This window comes from Amblyraja radiata, chromosome 14, assembly GCF_010909765.2.
Source record: "Amblyraja radiata isolate CabotCenter1 chromosome 14, sAmbRad1.1.pri, whole genome shotgun sequence".
Lineage (NCBI taxonomy): Eukaryota > Metazoa > Chordata > Chondrichthyes > Rajiformes > Rajidae > Amblyraja > Amblyraja radiata.
In genome coordinates this window covers 56,388,815-56,404,171 of record NC_045969.1, presented here as the reverse complement: position 1 = coordinate 56,404,171, position 15,357 = coordinate 56,388,815, and the positions used below count along the sequence as shown (strand labels likewise).

The 15,357-nt window shown below is 48.6% G+C and overlaps 1 protein-coding gene across 1 annotated transcript in view; it reads left to right on the top strand.

The window, feature by feature from the left end:
- Nucleotides 1-15,357, top strand: part of cfap91 (cilia and flagella associated protein 91) — an 81,354-nt gene that overhangs the window by 43,614 nt on the left and 22,383 nt on the right. Inside the window, exons 13-14 of the mRNA XM_033033415.1 lie at nucleotides 640-786; nucleotides 1,982-2,203. Of these exons, the coding sequence (XP_032889306.1) occupies nucleotides 640-786; nucleotides 1,982-2,203 (369 nt within the window). The remainder of the gene's footprint in view (nucleotides 1-639; nucleotides 787-1,981; nucleotides 2,204-15,357) is intronic.

Genomic DNA, 15,357 nt, shown 5'->3' with positions numbered 1-15,357 from the left:
GTTTGGCCCATATCCCTCCAAACCTGTCCTGTCCATGTACCTGTCTAACTGTTTCTTAAACGTTGGGATAGTCCCTGCCCCAGCTACCTCCTCTGGCAGCTTGTTCCATACACCCACCACCGCGTGTGTGAAAAAGTTACCCCTCAGATTCCTATTAAATCTTTTCCCCTTCACCTTAAACCTATGTTCTCTGGTCCTCGATTCACCTACAATAGGCAAGAGTATCTGTGCATTCACCATATCTATTCCCTTCAGATCTTGTACACCTCTATAAGATCATCCCTCATCCTCCTGCGCTCCAAGGATAGAGTCCCAGGCTACTCAACCTCTCCCTATAATTCACTTAACTTTATGTATCTTAACGTAAGGCAGCATAAAGTAACAACTTGAGCTTCACTTCATGTAGCTTTGTGTATCGCCAGGCTGTTGATCAACTCAACATGGTATTAGAATGTTGGAATATAACAGCTTAGAGTGAGCGAATATCATGGTAATGTTGGGACGAAGAGAGACACTGAAGAAGAGACCTGAAGAAGGGTCTCTACCCGAAACGTTACCCATTCCTTTTCTCTAGAGATGCTGCCTGTCCAGCTGAGTTACCCCAGCATTTTTGTGACTCGCCTGTCAATGTTTCTGTAGATGTTCGAGGGAAAGGAGAAACGTATTGAGCTGCTTCAGGAACTCCGCACCACACACGCCCTCCAGGAAGACAGGCAGCTGGTGAAGGAAGCAGAAAAGCAGGCTATACTCGCCCTGCAACAAGAACGAGACCTCCAGCAGCAAAAGGTAGTGCAAAGAATTTAACATTTAATGCAAATCACTTTTGTTGAATCATCATTATGCTTGCTACTGTTTGTCACGCTCGCTTTATACTAAAGATCATGCATTGTAGGAAAATGGCTCATTTTTTCACCTAGATTTTTATTCTAAATTTTGTGATTGAGAATAAAATGTGGTAAGTTTTTATAATTTAAAAACATTGTATTTTAAAAAGATAAGCCTTAAGGGGATACTGCAGGCTGCAACAAGAAATAGATTTTTAAAATAAAATGTTTTTTAATTATAAAAACATACCACATTTTACTCTCAATCACAAATTTTATAAGGGCACCTGATTGGAATACAATTTGAGCTGGTTTCCTGAATGTTATTAGCCTAGAGATTTCCCCCCAAGGCCAACCAGCTTGATAAGGAAGTATAGGGCTTTGGCAATTGTAAGTGTTTGCAACATGCTTCATATGTAGGTCCTGGACTCCCTTTGTAATACACCTGTATTGCAGAATATGTGTGTGCTTTTTGACTTTCATTTGGGATTCTTTGACGTTAATTTAATGGCTGTAAAATAGATGCTTCACATCAAATCTGTAATCTGTTCTGTTTCTGGTGGTCCTGGTATACAATGTTCAGGGCATTTGGTAATTTAACTCCGAAGAATAGATATAAAACAGTTAAATCTTGTCCAGATCATATCTTTCACATACTGTTGTTTGATAAAGAATAAGGTATGACAGATAACAACACAAAGCACTGGAGTAACTCAGAGGGTCAGGCAGGATCGCTGGAGGACGTGGATAGGTGACATTTTGGGTTGAGTTTTGCTTGACTCAAGGTATGTCTACTTTTAAGAAGTTCTCCTCCTCTCTGCAGCAGGAGTTCCACGAGACCCTCCCTCACTGCTCCCCCTCCCATTCCTGCTCTTCAACCATGTTCTGACCCAGACTCACTGCCAGTGAAAACCCCCTCCCCTGTATCCACCTATTAATTGCCAGGCTTTGTCCTGCCCCCCACCTCTATTCCAGCTTTCTCTCCCCTACTATGTCTGAAGAAGGGTCCCAACCCGAAACATCTCCTATCCATGTTCTCCAGAGATGCTGCCTGACCTGCAGAGTTACTCCAGCACTTTGTGTCTTTTTTTTTGTAAACCTGCATCAGTACCTTGTGTCAGATTGGGGTTAGTATAATTTATTCTCTCTTCTCACAGCTTTCTGCAGAGGAAGACTTTCTCTCCCACGTGGAGGGCCATGTGCTTGCAGACATGTTTGACTTCCTGAACAAGGAGCTGCTGCGACTGCAGGAGGAGCGGCGCATTCATGCGATAGTTATGTTGGCGGAGCGGCGGCGCCGAATCCGGGAGGCAGAGGAGAGCGGCTTGCGGCAAGTGGAGGAGAGGCGCAGGAGGGAGGAGGACGAGATTTTCAAACAGGTCAGGCACGTGCCAGTAAACCTGCATCATTAACATAAAGGTCATTAGTTTGCCATCTGTTATGTGTCATGCATGTAATCAATTCATGCCCGATCAGGAAGGAATGGAAAGGAAAGTCTTTGCAAACTCTTCATGAACTATGTTGTTCTGCTGTAATTGAGGAAATACAGCAGCTAATCTGTGCAGGGCCAAGCCACACAAACATCATGTGATATTGACTGGATAATCGGTTTGGTGATGTTGGCGAAGAGATAAATATTGACAGGGCCACCAGGGAGAACAGGCTTCTTTGAGAGATTGCCATGGGATCTCATACCTCCACTTTAAAAGGTAAACAGTACCTAAGTTTAGCATTTCATTCCCAAAGATGTCACCTCTGGTATTATCCTGCTCCCCCGGCACTGCATGTGTCGATCTAAATGTTGCACTAAAGGTCCTGAGAGAGTGGCAAGGTGACACAGCGGTAGAGCTGCTACCTTACGGCGCCAGAGACCAGTGTCCGATTATCATTACAGGTGATGTCTGTACGGAGTTTGTACATTTTCTCTCTGATTGCGTGGGTTTTCTCCGGGTGCTCCAAAGACGTGCAGGTTTGTAGGTTAATTGGCTTCGATAAAATTATAAATTGTCCCTAGTGTATAGGATAGTGCTGGTGGACGGGGTGTTCGCTGGTCCGGTTGCGCTGAGTTAGTGGGCCGAAGGGCCTGTTTCCGTGCTGTATCTCTAAGTCCCAAGGGACGTGAACTCTTAGCCTTACTGCATCAAGTGAGAATGTTGACCAGTAGCTGGGAGGTAAAAAAAAAATTGCTCCAAATACTTAGCATAAGGTTTAGTATTAATGAAAAGAAAAGGCTAGTCGTTTCTTTCATTTACCTTTCTGTATTCTGCATAGTGTTTTTACTCACATTTCTAGCAATGCTTTGCTTTCATATGAGAGAGCTTAAGATGAAACTAAAACTAATATGAAATGAAGCTGGAGAAAAATGGAGCCATCCAGGTTTAATTAATGATTGTTATTTGAAGTTTAAAAAATATAATACATCACCGTTACTGTGTTTTGTTCTATTGCGTGTTACAGGCTGTGGATGTCCAGTAGCAATTGCTCATCATTAATTGTTCTTGACAAGGTAATAGTTTGCCACTTCTGTAGGTACCTGCACCTTTGGTAAGGAAAATCAAGTTCTAATGGTTAGACCCAGCAACGAGTAAGGGGTAACAATGTGTTTCAAAGTCAGGTTGGTGTGCAGCTTAAGGGCCTGTCCCACCAGCAAGCGATTGCATGCGTCTAGCGCGACCAAACGTGGTCGCTTGAGGCGTACGGCCGGGCGGGGCCGGTCCCACTTCGAACCGCGGAGGCGCGGGGAGTTGTGCGGGGCTGGTCCCGACATCGCGCGGGGCTCCGAAAATCCTGCACTGTGCGAAAATTCTGCGCGCCAACGGACTGTCGGCCCACAGGCACATTGAGGGAGTACGCAGCGCCTTGACGGTGTACGCAGCGTCTTGACGTCGTACGCAGCGTCTTGATGGCGTATGCCTAGTGCGTGGCGCGATGACATCACCGCCCGATGACGTGCGACGTCCAAATTCAGTCGGCCCGCCTCCTGCCCAGCTGATTGGTAAGTATGATGTCGGGACCAGCCCCGCACAACTCCATACGCCTCCGCGGTTCGAAGTGGAATCGGCCCCGCGAGGCCGTACGCCTCAAGCGACCACGTTTGGTCGAGCTAGACGCATGCAATCGCATGCTGGTGGGACAGGCCCTTTATGGGTGTAGGGGTTTTGCGTTTCCCTTTACTCCACAAAAGGGATTCCCCTAGGTTCTAGACCTCGGAATTATGGTGGGATATGATAAAAAGGTTGAATTGACCAGAGTGTGCCGATGAGAGAAAACAGAAACCAAGATGGACTCAAAGCAAGTCTAAATTTACAGGCTTTATTAAACAATGAGAAATCGAATCTCACCAACACTACATAATACGTGGCTAAACTTATGCTTTAAACTAAGACTATGGACGGAAAACTATCGGGCACGTCGTAAAACTTACTTTAACAATTTTACTCCCCTTTCTCAGCCTCTATCCTATTTCGGGAAGTTCACCAGGTCACCAGGATACTCACAGCTAAGTCGATGCAGGCCCACGAGCTGTCCAGCAGAGCAGGAAGAGCAGGAAGAGAGAGAGAGTTCTGGCTTGACTTCGGCTTTTATACCTGAGCTTCCTTTGAAACCCCCAGGTGGTCCTCTGGATAGAAGGGGTTCTTTTGATGTTTCCCAGTTTCGATCTGGCATGAACAATAGGCTTCCGATGATAAGGGGTTTGCTGATGTCATGATCCCTCAGCCTGATCGTTATCATCCCCGATGGTGATTGTGCTTCTGCTGGCCTGTTTACCAGCGTCTGCTGAGGCTTGGTTCCTTCCTTTGTGTATCCAAGAGAATCTCGTTATCTCCGTCTCAGCCTTTCCTGTTCACACCGTTGTGTGATGTCCAAGTCCACAGGCCAGACGGGTTTGAAACTTGAAATTGATTCTTTCTGTGGGTGGGGGGGGGGGTTTTCCGTTGCAGCCAGCAAATCTGTCTTTTAAAATATCCATGTCCTTATCCAATTTCTTCCATAATTTTGGAGGATTTGCCCAAATAACTTACATGCCCCTACGACAAATCCAGGCTTGCACGGACCGTGTCGATTGACAAAGTTAGTGGGCAATCCTCCAGCCTCAAGACCTGTAAACACTCCTGGTGAGAAGGTGAAATTATGTACCCCGAAAGCCCCCTTAATCGCTAAACTAGGCCCTCGAAGCACATTAACTTACACTATGCACCTTTTACTTTACATCAATCCCACAAACCATACAGTAACCTCACGACCATTCCCTGAAAATGCAGGGATTACAACATATGTACAAAAACTATTGCACTAGAGTACAGACATTTTACAGTGATGGGGTGTCGTTACGGTGACGTCGGGCGGCTCAATTTACCAGCTGTTGTAATTTGGCCATCCTCCTCCGCCTTTTAAATTTGCAATTAATGCACAGCAAATGCACCACAATTATCATCTGGCAGATGATCAGAACATGGGACACGATGCGGACCCATGCTGGAACTATGATCCAGGACTCCAGGTCCCACCAACTTGGAGACTTGATCCCTTCGATCTCCGTGGCGATATCCAGAGTCTTTTGTTCCAGGGAGAAGAAGTGTTTGTGTGACAACTCGACCGCCACCAGCAACTCTTTTAATTTTTCATTCACTGGGGGAATATCATACCCAAAATGGGCAACATAGTTAAATAAGTCAGTTACATTTTCTCGTACCGAGAGGTGAACCGAAGAAGGTTCGGGATGGGTAATATTCGCTGCTGTGCCACATGGACTTCTGCCCTGGGTTTAAAGCAGAAGCTGCTGTGCGGTATTGGGCACCACAGCTGTGATCCGTGCTGATACCGCTGGGCACTTGTGGTGACACAGTACGTCCCACTGCCTATATACGCCACCTGTGGAGGGACATGGTCTGCCGCCATCGCCTCCATGGTGCAGTTTATAGACTGTGCCCCAACAGTCCTGAACTCACACTGAGGCCTAGCCTCAGCGCCCATGTGCTGGGGACACAGGATTACCTGTGCTCCCCGGCTCCGACAACCCAAAAGGTCAATGCCTGTCACAGCTTGCTGCCTCACTATGACATAGGGCGGGACCTTCCTGTAGCGAATATGCACCCCCCCACGAACAACTCCCACGTTCTCCACTCGGTACAGAGGAGCTGGTCGTGCCGAGGTTCCCATCACCGGGATTCTTACGACCACTCCCATTATGGTGTGATTGGATTTTCCGCAATCCACCGGTACCGGGTAGGCCTCGGAGGCCACACGAAGCTGACAAGGACTCAAAGTGCTGTTATAAGGGTGTAGCGCTGCTAGGTGCTGGTTGCTTATACAGGAGGGGACCCGACCTTGCCTCAGGTCTTCCAGGTTGCTCCTCCCCTCCCCCAACAACCACGCACCATACAGCCCACACACCTCATTCTGTGCAGCCTGATCGGACGCATTCCGGTCCTCTTTAATCAAAGCGTTTATCGTTTTTGCATGTGTCTCCAATTGTGCTATGATTTCTTTTAGATGTAGAGTCATTGCCACCTCTTCGTGCAGTCCCGATCCTACCACCGCATTTTCCTCCCCCAGAACCTTTCGTAACTGGCCCTTCAACTGATTGATCTGCAAGGCCAGTTCTACGTTGTCCATGCTATTAATAATAGACGTCCCCGTGTTAAATGCTGTAAACCCGTCGTTAACCACCCCTCGTCTTTGCCTACCGGACCCCAAAGTGAAATCCCCTCCCCCGCGGTACATCTCTTCTATGTCTATGTCCCCAAAATCCAGGTTGTGGAATTTCTGGAACATGTCTTTTAACAGGGCCTGATATAATAATTCCGTCTCGCGGGGGCACCATGCGGGTAACCGCACTTCAGTTAAATACGATGGACTCCTCCGTGTCCCCGCGACGCGCCACGCACATCCGGAGGCACATCGTTGCCATCATCCATACGGCAGGGCTACCCATCTGGAAAACAAAGCAAAACACCTCCTTGCCTCCACAAAGCTATCCGCCTAAAATGACATTTGGGGCTTTGATTTGTCTGTTGTGGTCTACCTTTCCACAGCACATCCCTTCGATCCCGTACTGTCTGTCCCTGTACTCCCCTGTAGCTATACAAAAACTTATCTAATTACGCTAACTACATCTACTTACACACAAACCAATGCTATATACAACGCCACCCGTCTCCGGGTGGCCAACTCATAACTGGTCCCCTCACGCTGGGGCCACCCCTCTGGTGGGCCCACCCGTGCAGGCCAGAACTCCTCCTGTCGAGGGGCCTGACTGCCCCTCACCTCCCTTTGCACTACGGGGTTTCGAGATACCCCTACGTTCCCTGTGGAGACTGGGCTCCCTCCAGCCGCACTCCGTAGTGCCCTGTTTCGACCACTCTCCTTCCCGGCCCTCCTGTGGCCGGCCCTAGTCCTAGGTTTAATTAGGGATGGGGACCACCTTACTGGCGGTTTAGTGACCCTGTCACTCCTACGTCTGACCGGGGGTTCCCACACCAGAGGTGATACCTCCATCTCCTCTGCTTCTGCTAGTTCTGCCTCTCTTAGGCAATCTACGGTACCTGCCTGCGGAGGGCTGGAGTCAGCCTCCTTCTCCGCTGCTTCCAGTCCTCGCCCTGGAACACAGCCGGCTACTTCAGGTTGACTACCTGTGGACTCGCCTGGCTCCCCTACAGTTTCCACATCAACCCGGGTCTGTTCTTGATCTTTACCCCCATACGGTCCCTCTATCTTCTCCTGCCTGCAAATGGCTGCTGAGGCAGCCTTTAAAATGGGGTCTTGTGCCTGGACCATGGTCAGGTCCGGGGCCAAAACCACTCCCGCACTCTCCTTTTCTCGAGGCTGCTCCCTGGCTGCAGCTACCTGTCCTTCCTCATGGGGATCCCATGCTTTCCCACTCCTGGCTCCTTCCCTGGCCAAGCAATCCGCCCTCTGATTTCCCTCGCCTCGTGGACTATAGGGCGCCGTACTAGATAGAGGGGATGTACGGGGGTTGTTCGTGTGGACAATGCTACTGGAAGCACCAATGTCCAGCAGATAACTCCCGACCACATCCTGGACCTCCATCTTGACCCAGGATCTCCCACATGGGCCACACTCTAACGGGCATAGGAATGTGGGCTGTTTCGCTGGCAGTCATAAAGGTGCCGGGGGTGCGATACGGGCGCGCCCTGGCCTGTTGCCATGGCTACCTGTCCGGACCCTCCCGCCTTTGACTGCAAATAGGTAATTAGATCTTTTATATCTATTGTTACCGGGGTCCTATCCCCCACTGCTCTACTTAGGTTTCTGCACTCCCTCTTGTAGTGCCCGGGCTTCCCACACCCGTAGCACACCGGCCTCATCTCGGAAGAGGTCTGGCTGCCTTCCTGTTTCCACTGCCTCCCTTTGGGGGGTGCCGGTACTATTTTGTGCACCTTGCCCTTAAAGAGCTCCTCCTCACTTCTCACCCCATTGCGATACGCAAGGGTGAGCTTCCTGATCACCTCCGCCTCGTTAAGGTTTCTCCCCCACCCTGGTGAAAGGACTACCCTGATTCAACCCCATGGCCTCCAGAACCGCTGTCTGTGCCGCTACCCATGTTTCAGGTCTTCCCCCTTCCCTGGAGGTCACCGCCTTGCATAGGTATGAATCTAGGGTCATCAGTAGCAGCTTTACCCGTTCTACCTCATCGCAATCGTTTATGTCGGCTGCCTGCTGCACCTCCATAAAATGCAATGACGGGTTTCCCGCCCTGGTTAACTTGGGAACCTGAGCCACCATCCCCCTCAGCACATATGCCCCATGGGGAATGATGATATCACTCTCTATGGGCCCCCTATTTGCCTGCCCTACCGGGGGACCATATTTCCTTTGCCGTACCGGGCACATCTGCCCTACTCGGGGCTGTTGCCCCTTTACCCCCAGCTCTCCCACCATGATCGGTAACCCCACCACCTTGTGGTGTGCTACACATGGCGCGGAAGCTGCTAACTGAGGGTGCTCTCCCGCCCCTCCTTGGGCCTGTCCCTCCCCGGACAACCCGAACCCCACCTGCCGACCCGGACCTATCCCCGGCGCCTCAGGAGGCGGTCTATTCCCCTTTGCCCCTGGGGAATCATCTGCTGAGGGAAGCCCTCTGTCCCCGGGGGACCCCCCTGGTCCTACCAGGTGAACCAGTCCCCTAGTCTTGGACAGAGTCTCCTCCAGCTGCGCTATCCTCGCCTGGCAAGGCCCGTGATCACTATCGCCTAGCTCGCTACGGGCCACCCTGTATGCTGCTTGTATATCCTGGAACTTTCCCTCCAGCTCCCTGCACTTGTGTGTACTCTGAGCCAGGAGTTCCTGGGCGTTCCGTTCCCTCTCCTTTGCCTCTACCACCTGGCATTGGAGGAATTCCTGGGCATTTCTGTGGGACTCCCTCGCCTGCAAGATACACTGCCTGGCTTCACTGCATTCCTCAGATAGCCCTTCCCCTTCTCTAGCGCTTTCTTCAGCGCTGGCCCTAGCTTCTCTCAGTTGCTCTTCCAGTCTATCTACCTGTCTCTGCATTTTTGCTACCTGCTGTGATAGGCACGCTAGCCAAACTGCCTTTTCCTGCCCTTTATTATACGCTTTGCTTTCCGTCCATTGAGCTGCAGCTTCTGCAGGCTGCTCTGCTCTCAACAGTGCTATCACCCATGGTGAGATTGATCTTTTTAAACAGATAAGAGGAGATTCTCTCCTCCATCTTGCTACGTTCTCTCACCCCCTCTGGCAAATCACATATCCCAATCCACCGAGGTCCTGCCGCGGTCGCCATTCTGTAGGGGTTTTGCGTTTCCCTTTACTCCACAAAAGGGATTCCCCTAGGTTCTAGACCTCGGAATTATGGTGGGATATGATAAAAAGGTTGAATTGACCAGAGTGTGCCGATGAGAGAAAACAGAAACCAAGATGGACTCAAAGCAAGTCTAAATTTACAGGCTTTATTAAACAATGAGAAATCGAATCTCACCAACACTACATAATACGTGGCTAAACTTATGCTTTAAACTAAGACTATGGACGGAAAACTATCGGGCACGTCGTAAAACTTACTTTAACAATTTTACTCCCCTTTCTCAACCTCTATCCTATTTCGGGAAGTTCACCAGGTCACCAGGATACTCACAGCTAAGTCGATGCAGGCCCACGAGCTGTCCAGCAGAGCAGGAAGAGCAGGAAGAGAGAGAGAGTTCTGGCTTGACTTCGGCTTTTATACCTGAGCTTCCTTTGAAACCCCCAGGTGGTCCTCTGGATAGAAGGGGTTCTTTTGATGTTTCCCAGTTTCGATCTGGCATGAACAATAGGCTTCCGATGATAAGGGGTTTGCTGATGTCATGATCCCTCAGCCTGATCGTTATCATCCCCGATGGTGATTGTGCTTCTGCTGGCCTGTTTACCAGCGTCTGCTGAGGCTTGGTTCCTTCCTTTGTGTATCCAAGAGAATCTCGTTATCTCCATCTCAGCCTTTCCTGTTCACACCATTGTGTGATGTCCAAGTCCACAGGCCAGACGGGTTTGAAACTTGAGATTGATTCTTTCTGTGGATTGGGGGGGGTTTTCCGTTGCAGCCAGAAAATCTGTCTTTTAAAATATCCATGTCCTTATCCAATTTCTTCCATAATTTTGGAGGATTTGCCCAAATAAGTTTTAAAAATATAATACATCAACGTTACTGTGTTTTGTTCTATTGCGTGTTACAGGCTGTGGATGTCCAGTAGCAATTGCTCATCATTAATTGTTCTTGACAAGGTAATAGTTTGCCACTTCTGTAGGTACCTGCACCTTTGGTAAGGAAAATCAAGTTCTAATGGTTAGACCCAGCAACGAGTAAGGGGTAACAATGTGTTTCAAAGTCAGGTTGGTGTGCAGCTTAAGGGCCTGTCCCACCAGCAAGCGATTGCATGCGTCTAGCGCGACCAAACGTGGTCGCTTGAGGCGTACGGCCGGGCGGGGCCGGTCCCACTTCAAACCGCGGAGGCGCGGGGAGTTGTGCGGGGCTGGTCCCGACATCGCGCGGGGCTCCGAAAATCCTGCACTGTGCGAAAATTCTGCACGCCAACGGACTGTCGGCCCACAGGCACATTGAGGGAGTACGCAGCGCCTTGACGGCGTACGCAGCGTCTTGACGTCGTACGCAGCATCTTGATGGCGTATGCCTAGCGCGTGGTGCGATGACGTCACCGCCCGATGACGTGCGACGTCCAAATTCAGTCGGCCCGCCTCCTGCCCAGCTGATTGGTAAGTATGATGTCGGGACCAGCCCCGCACAACTCCATACGCCTCCGCGGTTCTAAGTGGAATCGGCCCCGCGAGGCCGTACGCCTCAAGCGACCACGTTTGGTCGCGCTAGACGCATGCAATCGCATGCTGGTGGGACAGGCCCTTTAGAGGGCAACATGCACCTGCTGTCATTGTCCTTCTTGATGGTAGAACTCTTGGCTTTGGGAGTGCTGTTTGGTTTCGAGATACAACGTGGAAAATCGAATCCACACTGACCAGCGATCCCCATACAATAACACTACCCCACACACACTAGGGAAATGTTTACATTTTATACCAAGCCAATTAGCTTACAAACATTTTATACCAAGACAATTAGCCTACAAACCTACGTCTTTGGAGTGTGGGAGAAAACTGGGGATCCTGGAGAAATCCCACGCAGGTCACGGGTAGAACCTACAACTCGGCACAGACAATCACCCGTAGTTGTTGGAATCTGGATCTCTGGTGCTCTACCACTGTGCCACTGTGCTGCCCTGTTGGCATGGCATGGCCTTGCTCAGCACTTTGCAGTTGGTACACATTGCAGCCATGGTGCATTGGTGATGGATTGGTGGATTGGGTGCCAAGTTTGCAGGATGCTTTAGCTGGATTGTAGCCTGCTTTGAGTACTATTGGAGGTGTAGTCATTACACAGTGGGACTTGCCTCAAAGGCTGGAACGACTTTGGGGTAGCAGGAGTTGAATCATTCATAGCAGAGAAGCGAACCTATGACCGGGTTTGTAACCGCAGTATTTGTGACTGGGCCCAGCTGTGTATCTGTTCAGCAGTGGTCACCTCCAGCTGCTGATGGTATGGAGTAGCAACAGCCATGCCACTGAATGGAGGAGGGCAGCTGGTGGAACTCTCTCTTTTGGACGATCATCAATTAGTTCTACGGCTCAAATGTTTCTTCCCACTGATCAATCGAACAAGCCTGAATGTTCTCCAGATCTTGTTGCATATAGTTGTTGATTTTGGCTCACTATTCATGCTGGTATTCGGGCTCTGCCAGGGTCGCTTGGTGCCCGCTGGCTTCAATTGAGCCTCTAGCTTGTGCTGGAATTCTCCCTTGCCATCGTTATTAGCCTTACAAAGACCATACTTGACCTTCCTATAGGGTGCGGGATCATCCATCAGCGAAGCTTTGGATATGTTTAGGAAGGAACTGCAGATGCTGTTTAATAATAATAATAATAATAATAATATATTTTATTGTCATTGCACATAAGCGCAACGAGATTTGGGTGTGCAGCTTCCATCCGATGTCATAACATAAATAACTAATAAAATTTGGATTTAGATACCCCGAGAACAGGGATTGTAGAAAGAACAGTAAAACAGTCAAAACAGTTCAACAGACTAAAGTGCAGATGTGTCTGTACGACGTGACCATCCGAGGGAGACAGTCCAGGGGGGATGGGGGGCACTCAGCAGGGCCGGTTCAGAGCCGCTATAGCTCTGGGAATGAAGCTGTTCCTGAGTCTGGACGTTCGGGCGTAGAAGGTCTTGGAACGTCTGCCGGAGGGAAGTAGTTCGAACAGTCCATTACGCGGGTGTGAGGACTCTTTGTGGATGCTGACGGCCTTCCTGAGGCACCATGTGTGGTAGATGCCCTCCAAGGCTGGTAGCTGTGTCCCAATGATCCTCTGCGCTCTGTGGACGACGCGCTGAAGAGCTCTCCTCTCCGCCTCCGTGCAGCTGAGATACCACACAGAGATGCCATACGTTAATAAAAAAACAAGATAGATACAAAAAGCTGGGTTAAATCAGCAGGTCAGGCAGCATCTCTGAAGAAAAGTGACCGAAGATGGGTCTCGACCCGAAACATCACCTATTCCTTTTCTCCAGAGATGCTGGCTGATCCACGGAGTTACTCCAGCTTTTCGTGTCTATGTTAGGGAAGCCTTGGATCTGAACTTCAGCAGAGTGACTCTCCCTGCTCAAAGTGCCGGGTTAGGGTAGATTCTAATTGACTAGAAACATAGAACATAGAAAATAGGGTGGAAAATAGTAGGCCATTCGGCCCTACGAGCCAGCACCGCCATTTAATATGATCATGTTATTGTTAGCCCTATGAACTATGTCTAACTCTCTCTTGAAAACATCCAGTGAATTGGCCTCCAACGGCCTTCTGTGGCAGAGAATTCCACAGATTCACAACTCTACATGGCTACATGGCTCTACAACGACAACATGGTTACGACAGGTTTAGAGGGAGATATACCAAACATAGACTAGTGTAGATGGGACATGTCGGTCGGTGTGGGTAAGTTGGGCTTGAAGGGCTTGTTTCTATGCGATATGACTCTACGACTGTCGGAATTAGTGAGTTCGGTATTCCGACTGCGCATGCCCAGGTCAAAGGCCACTCTGCATAAACATTGCTGGAAGCAGTGGAGCTGTGTACAATATAGACCTTCAATATAGACCAGTGACTTCCAAGACCACTGCACCTCAATGTTAAAAAAAAAAATCACACCTCTTGTTTAAACTTGTTCACATCCTTATCTCTTCCTATTTCAGACTACTTCTCCAACCACCGACACTGTCCACTTCAAACAATCCCTTTCTCTTGTCTACAGGGTAAATGTACAGAGGCTATTTCCCAGGGTAGGGGAACCAGGGTAGGTTTACGGCAAGCAGGCTAAGATTTAATAGGAATCTGAGGGGAAGCTTTTTCCACAATGAGCTGCCAGAGGAGGTAGTTGAAGCATGTACTCTAACACGATTTAAAAGACACTTGGACAGGTACGTGGATAGGAAAGGTTTAGATGAATATGGGCCAAATGGGACTAGCTCAGATGGAGCATCGTGGTTGGCATGGATGAGTTGGGCCGAAGAGCCCTTTTCCATGTTGCGTGACTATCTCTTCATCTCCGCTACTGGTGGGTGGGAGGCCAAGCAGTTAAATCCAGTGTTCCAGCTTTTATCCTCAAAAGCTACACTTGTTTTCACTACCCACAAACAAAACCCCAAATATATTTCTCTTTGAACCTGCAATTTGTTCCTCATTGTTTCACTTTCCTTGATTTGACATTTCTGCAATTTAATTCCAATGCCATGAATGTTGCACAGAACTATTTCCCGCCTGAAAGGCACTATATAAATAATTTTGTAGACTTTCTAATTACAGTCAACAAAACAAAGATGATAATTAGTGCTTTGAAATTGAACTAACTTGTTTTTAATTTTACAAAAAGATGGGAAGAACGCAGCCTCTTATTGTAATTAGTTGTAAGTATTGTTGAGAATTATAATATTTACATTCAAAACTCCAGTCGTAATGAAATAATGATCATATAATTAAATATTCTCTGATTTTCTTTTTCGGTATTTACAAGTGTAACTAATCCATGGGTAATTACAGCCTCAATATAAACATTCAGTGATCGTCAGGTGAAAATTACATTCTAGTTGCTTCCAAATTCAACAAAGTGCCTGAGGACTAGTTTAGTTTTCGTTTAGATATACAGCGCGGAAACAGGCCTTTCAGCCCATCGAATCCGCACTGACCAGCAATCCCCGCACATTAACACTATCTTACGGACACTATGGACAATTTACATTTATACTAAACCAATTAACCTACAAACCTGTATGAGTGTGGGAGGCAAACGAATATCTTGGAGAGAACCCACAGGGGAGAATGTACAAACTCTGTACAGACAGCATCCGTAGTCAGGATCGAACCGGGGTCTCTGGCGCTGTTAGGCAGCAACTCTGTCGCTGCGCCACCATGCCTCTCGGTATTACCCTTTCATTCCCCCTCCTATTGACACCACCAGTCACTTCCGACTGGATTCAGCTGATGCATCAGAACATCCAAAACCAGATGTAGATTCATGCATTGACGTTGTAACTTTGGAAAGCTGGTGCACTGCCTGAGTAAAGTCCATTCAATGACTAAATGTTCTCAACTGGCCCATGAAAATTAGGTTTCTTTAGATTTTAGAGTTACCGTGTCCCACCGAGTCTGCATCAACCATCAATCACCTTGTACACTAACACTATTCTACACACTAGGGTCAGTTTACAATTTTACAAAAAAAAATGAACCCTACAAACCTGTATGTTTTTGGAATGTGGGAGGAAACCAGAGCACCCGGAGAAAAGCCACGTGGCCACGGGAGACGTACAAACTCCATACATACAGCACCTGTAGTCAGGATAGAACCCGTGTTTCTGGCGCTGTGAGGCAGCAACTCTACCACTGCACCACTGTGCCATTCTGGTGGTGGAAAATGTTGGAAAACATATTCTGTCCAGGACCAAATATCACTC